This window comes from Myotis nattereri (genome assembly GCF_964212035.1).
Source record: "Myotis nattereri genome assembly, chromosome: Y".
Lineage (NCBI taxonomy): Eukaryota > Metazoa > Chordata > Mammalia > Chiroptera > Vespertilionidae > Myotis > Myotis nattereri.
Window position 1 is genome coordinate 33,936,538 of NC_138094.1, and position 6,680 is coordinate 33,943,217.

The 6,680-nt window shown below is 51.6% G+C and overlaps 1 protein-coding gene across 1 annotated transcript; it reads right to left on the reverse strand.

The window, feature by feature from the left end:
* Nucleotides 1-2,389: 2,389 nt before the first annotated feature.
* LOC308512427 (melanoma antigen preferentially expressed in tumors-like) lies at nucleotides 2,390-5,356 on the reverse strand (the record flags this gene model as incomplete). Its single annotated transcript, XM_081082182.1, has 4 exons — nucleotides 2,390-2,945; nucleotides 3,582-3,589; nucleotides 4,119-4,677; nucleotides 5,064-5,356. 4 exons carry the CDS (start codon nucleotides 5,354-5,356, stop codon nucleotides 2,390-2,392), a joined length of 1,416 nt encoding a protein of 471 aa, XP_080938308.1.
* Between the last annotated feature and the right edge of the window lie 1,324 nt (nucleotides 5,357-6,680).

Consider the following 6,680-nt stretch of genomic DNA (forward strand, 5'->3'; position numbering starts at 1 on the left):
ATGTTGGATGCCTGGGGACTTAACCTGCAACCTGGACATGTGCCCTGGCCAGAAATCAAATCGGTGAACTTTCTGGTGCACAGGACAATGCCCAGACACACTGGCCAGGGTGCACTGACTTTTATTTTCTTCCTTATCTTGCATCTGGTGGTTAATAAATACCATCAATGCTAATAACAGTGGGCAATTCCAGAGGAGGACATGCTGACAAGAGCTTTACATAAGTTGGCCCCACAGGTGAATCTCCCCACAAGGCAATGGGCATGATCTGTATGTGTGGAGGAATTAACACCCTGACCACAGGATGTTTTGCCTTTGCCCTTCCTCCCTCAGAACCTGCCAATTTTTATGATTTTTCTCAAATGCCAGAGGTTCTGATTCCCATCATGGACACTACTCCCTGTCAAGGTGGGGATGGGAAGAAAAGATGCATGTCAGACAGAGGGACAGGGAGAGGGAGAGGGAGAGAGAATAATAGAGAGGAAGAGAAAGAGAGCGTTTGCTGTAAGAGATATACATTTTCTGACCCATGTTCTCTTATCCCCTTTTATGGGGGGTGGGGAGCTCACCGAAGGTTACAGAGACTTTGGCATTTTCTCTTCCTACTAAAAGAAGCAGATTGTGCCTGGCCAGTGTGGCTCAGTAGGCCTATGAACCAAGAGGACTTAGTTCAATTATCAGTTGGAGCAGGGGCTGGAGTTTACGCCTGGATCTCCAGGTGGATGTGCAGGAGAAAGCCAACCAATGATTTTGTCTCATAATTGATGTTTTATCCATCTCTCCCTCTCCCTTCCTCTCTGAAAACAATAAGAATTGTACTAACAAACAGAAAAATGTGCTTATATGCTGATGGGCCCAAGCTAGAAGAGTGGAAGGTAGAAGAAAAAGAAAGGAATGGCAATAAAAAGAGAACGAAGGGCCAGGTGCTGTATGTGACAAGCTAGGAAGCTGCTGACACCCAGCAGAGAGCAGCAAGCACATGAGTGGCTGGCACTGAATGAGAGGCAGTAGAAGGAGAAAAACCAGGACTGACTTCCTCACATTTAGGGAGACATACAGGCAAATGGAGCCCTGCCCCTGGGCCTGGATGTGTGGCCTTCTCCCTAGGTGGTCCTCTGGCAGGCGACTCAGTGAGCAAACTGAGACAGCCTAGGGCCAGAATGAGGTGGCAGGTGGGCAGGGAGCCTGTTCCATGCTGAGCAGCTAACTGTCCATTGACTGTGGGATCCAACAGCACACTAGGACATCTCCCTTTCACTTGGTTGTATTGCCCCTCAGGGTGGCCCTCCATACCCCCATCTCCCCGGTGTGACCTTCACCTGTGTCCACTTAAGTGCTCTCCGGGAACTGGCTTGAGGTTGTCCACTCTTTAGAACCGGAGTCTGTCACTGGCTCAGAGATGCTTTACCACCTCCTTGATTGATGGGAAGGAGGATCATGAGGGGAAAGTCTTCGAACATTAGACCATCCTCTACAAAAGGATGTCGTATTCTTAGGACAGGACACAGAACAAAGCAGGGGTTTATGCCAGCTTAGTATTTTGCTGAAAAGAATGTAAATGTGTTTACAGGCCACAGGAACTTGAATTCAAGAAGGGGATGTATCCAGGGGAATGACAGGCCTGGACTTGTGAGGCCAGTAGTCTGGGTCCCTGGCAGGCTGATATCCCTTTCAGTACTAGGGGCCTGACTGGTGCACAGGGAAGCCCTACCATGGAGCGGCCACAGGCCAGCGATGGAGGCTCCCAGTAGGGAGGAGTTTTAGTCCAGGGACTGGACTAGTTACCTGTGATGGCCCCAGAGTAGTTGTACCACAGTGGTGCTCACTGGAAGCCACTTTTTCCAATCCCTGTGGACGCACCTTGTGTGCGCTGACCCACTGAACAGTCACAGAGGTGAGTGAGTAGGTACCGGTGCACCAGAAAGAACCACCAAACCAGAAAGTATAAATGGTGATGTGATCTCCTGGGACCAACCTCAACCAGCCTAGTGTCTGCGCATCACGATGCTCATGCCTTCTTACTTGGCCAGTAACTGCAGGTGGGAGAGTTGGGTTAACATGTCATGGAGGACACCAGATGGTTAACATCCAGTTCTCTTTATTACTGACATTTATTCACAACCATTCAAGCAAAGGTAATCCCCGCATCTACCACCCAAACCTCAGTCTCTCCCCCTGAGAGATTCAGGTGGATATTTCTAACTCCTTAGGACAAATCTCCCCAAAGAAACCATTGAGTCCCCTGTCAGCATTTCCCCCCACCCTGAGTATTTGTCTGAAACTGGCTGCTGTGTTCCTGTACGGTATACTTATGTCCGGGTTTCAGTGCCCAAGGGCCCAGAGTAAAGCCTATGAGATGTACACCCAGCTGGACACTCAAGCAACAGGATCACAGAATGGGAGTTGGGTCAAGGAAAGTACTACAGCCACAGTGAGGACAGGGGTAAGCGCAGAGCCAGACCATGCTGGGCCGCCCCAACTCCTGCAGCATATGCTTCAGCACGGCATGCATCTGGGCAAGTCGGCCCAGGTTGATGGTGCCGCTCCTTTCCTCGTAACTCTCCAGGGGGGCCGCATAAATCACGCAATTCAGCTTGCTCAGCCCAACAATGTGGCGAAGCAGGTCCTCCAGGACGATCATGGAGATGGGGTTTTCACAGAAACTTAGGGTTGTGAGCTGGGAGCAGTGGCTCAGGGCTGGCAGGATGTCCAGGAACTGGGCATCCATGATCCCACACTTATCCAAGTCCAGGTCCTGGAGAGTGGGGGAGGCTCTCTCTAAAAGAAATCGGAGTGACCCAGAACTGATATTGGTCAGGTTGAGCCCACTGAAACTCAGGCCTTTCAGCTGGCTGACGTTCAGTTGCTGGGATAGATGTCTCAAGTCTCTTTCGAAAAGCAGGCAGTTAGTGATGGACAGGGTCGCCAAGGGGGTCCTCAGGCACCTGGGGAGACATAGAACAGTTACATGTGGGGGATGGACCTGGTGGGCAGAGGCAGGTGAGGATGATGCAGGCCTTCAGGGTAAAGAGGCCCATGTCACCAAAGCCTAGAGTGTTCCGGATGATGATCAAACCCAGGATGTTGCACAGTGAAAAGTGACATTCAAGTCAGAGCAAATTTGAGTGGAATCTTTCCCCATCTGTTATCTGCTCCGTGATGGATTCAACTGGATGAAACCTCACACACTCCATTTACTCATCCGTCAAGTGGAGCACATCATACAGCCCAGCCCAAACACACAGGTGTTCTGAACATAAAGGTGGGAGGTAAAGATGGGAGGAGCTCAGAAAGGAGCCTGACCCAGGGTCTGAAGCAGGAGGCAACCAGTGCATTTTAGTATTGGAGACATGTCCTGAAATGCCTGCAACTCGGGCTTCCTTCCAGCCACAGCCTAGACCCCTGTCACCATCATCTCTTAGCCCAATGAGGCCTCTGGCAGTTGTGCAGAAAGGGCTAACCTGGGCACAGTCAGGCAACATCAAATGAGAGCTGACACCCTCCAGGAACTTAGATCACTGCACTGTTTACAAACCACCTATCCAATTTCGTAATGACTCCCTCAGGAACCCTGCATTTACCACGCATTCTGTTTGCAAGAGCCTATGGCAACCCTTGGCAGACAGGTGAATGAGGCAGCTTTGGAGTGAAAGGCTGCCATGGCCAAATCTCTAAGTGCGGAACTTAACCCCTGAAACCTCACCTCTGATTGGCTTTCCCCTTGTCATTGCAATCCTCACTTGGTTCTATTGCATCATCTTCCCTTCCACACCACTTACAAGGATGCCCAAAGCTACCATCCCCTGGCCTGAAGCCTCCATTACGCCAATTCCTAGCAAGGAGTCCCTTTAGTAGCCTCTGTCCTAGTGCATATGTCCTACCTTTGTCTGGGGGGTTATGTGACAACATGCAAGGTGACAGAGCGGTGAACAAGACACTGACTGTGTGGACCGTCTAGTGGCTCAGGCACTCTAGCACTGCTGAGGGACTGCACACAGGAGAGCCCATCACTGTGCACTGAAATGGAAAGGGACTCGATCTGGTCGTCAGGGAAAGCTCGCCACCCCTCACCTGAGGATCTCGTCCAGGCGGCCTCTGAGGATGGAGACATCATCCAAATTGAGCTCCTGGAGGTGGGGCAGGCTGAGGAACTGAGAGGTGACCAGGCTAACACACTGCTCCTCCTCCTCCAAGGTGGTGTGAGAAGACGTGAAGACATGGGAGAGACGGAACCGGCGCAGATTGCCCATCTGGCCCAGGTAAGGAGCGAACTTCCTCAGGGTGGACAGCTTCCAGGTACAGTTTACCTCCAAATCCTGGACAGAGTCCAGCTGCACCATATCCAGGATGTTAGTGTTTTGCTTCGACATCGCAAAAACCTTCAGCTTCTTACAGCAAAGGTGCAGCAAACCTCTCCTCTCGCTGATTTTCTTAATCAGGTAGCTGAGGGACTCATCAAGGACACCTTTCTTGAGGCAAAGGTCTACTAACAGCTCCACGGGGGCCAAGGGTGGACTTGGCCTGGCCGTTAAGCTGCGCACTTTCCCCCTCTTCCTCATGGGCTGCGGGGCCTCAGGCTCCAGCAGTGAGCACAGATGGGCTCTGGTTCCGGCCCACACAATCCAGAACTCCTGATGAACTCTCTTCTGTAAATTAAGCACCTGCAGTTTCCATCTCCTGTGGAGAAAATAGGAGTTATGCTGGGGTGCATTATGATAACAAGGAATAAGACCATGAGTCTAGGAATCTGGGCAGCTGGGCCAGACACCTGACTGGACTTTTGACTCAATGTCCCAGAATCACCTGCTCCTGGTGCTACTGGGATCCTTCATGGTCCCCATTCCTGGTACATTTAGGTGCCACCAGGAAGGAGTGGGCTCGTGTCCCTTCGGTCACCCTCGGCATTTTTACCAGCCGTATATATCCGAAGCCTGTTCCCACAATGACCCCAGCAGTGGCTCCAAGGCCTGCCTCAGTTCTCCCTTTGGCCCTGCACACTCCCGGATCCCAGCTGTAACTGCTCAGATCCCCAGGGTGCTACCAGGCAACTGAATCCCCCATACCTGTGTCGAGTGTCCTGGGCAAGCAGGACATCGAGTCCCTCGAGCACAGCCTGCAAGATATCCTGGTAAGGCTGCCGATGGTTCATCAGGGCCCCCAGAGGGAGGCAGGGGAAGGGCCAAGCCTGCACCATGGCCTTCAGGACTCTGCTGTGCTTCCCAGCGAAGGCTGCCATGAACAGAGGTGGGAAGAGCTCCATAGGAAGCCACTCCAGAGCAGCGATGGCTGAGGCTTCATCCCGCAGCAGGCTCTGACATGCCAGTTCCAGGAGTCTGCGTGGAGCTGGGAGGCTCATCCCCATGAAGCTGCTATGAAAGAGATCATGGGAGACAGTCAGGAGCAAGGCATCTTGTCAGGCTGAGCATGAGCAAACCCGGCCCTTCTCCCTTCAGAGGGACCAGCTGAGGGCCAAAGGCACTCCTCCAGCAACAACTGGAGCGCCCCCCAAATTACCCCAACCCCGTTTTCTGCTTAGAATCTCAAAGCCACTCAGCCCTGCCTCTCCTCTGCCACTGGCAGGACAAGAACCAGGCACCAAGGAGGGGTGAGATGACAACTGGACACCTCCCGCATCTACCCACTGGCTAGCTGGAATTCTGCTGTGCAGTGAGTACTGGGACACCATAGAGAGGATTCCACCCTTTCCAGAAAAAAAGTTTCTGAGGATCACTGAAGGACTGAAAACGCCTGGAGTAGGGAGCAGCCCGTGGCCCAGGACTGCCTCTTGCTAATTTCCAGGAAATAAAATAGATGTGGAAGATTAAGGAACACCCACACAATGGGTACCATTGAGGCTTTTGACGCATTTTAAATGAGGAATATAAAAGCAGCACAAACGTTTCCTGAAGCAAGGGGGAGCTGGAGGTGAGAAAAATAACGATTAATTCCAACATGTACATTTTACTGTGTGTCCCTTCTCTGAATATTAGAATGACCACTTTATCCATGACAACAGATGGCTCACATGTCACCACTAAGGCTCCTCTCAATGAGAGGCTGCAAGCCCTGGTCAGTGTTGCTCAGTGCCTTGAGCCTCCTCCCGTGCCCGCCAAAGGTCTCTTGAGGGCTCCATTCCTAACCCCCGTAGGGGGTGGGCAGGAGCCAGCTGATGGATGTTTCTCACATCAATGTTTCTCTCTCTCTCTCCGCCCACTCCCTTCCTCTCTTTCTAAACATCAATTGGCTGTTATGAAAGACTTTCATTAAGACCTGTTTTCACACAGACAGCCCAGCCGCTAAAAACTACAAAAAGGATTTTGCCACTTTGGCCTACAATAGGTTCCTTAGCAATACTTGACTTTCAGACACAGCAAAAACTTACCCTTTGAACCTCTATGAATGGCAAATGCCAAAACAGAAATCAAAACATTTTAGAATAAGGCAAACCTGCATCCAGAGGCAAAGGCAAAGTCTGCTCATTTGTATGGAAGAAAGGACAAATCTCTGGGTTCTTGGCCTACAGGTCGTTGGGGACCGCCTTAGGCTCCTGACTCACCAGAGCAGCATGGTGCAGGGAGCCCTGTGCTCAGAGCTGGACATTGACTCTCACGCTCTAGATTCTGTTTCCTCCTCTGCCTCCTCAGAAGCCATTATGCCCCGTCTGACCACACCTTCCTTCT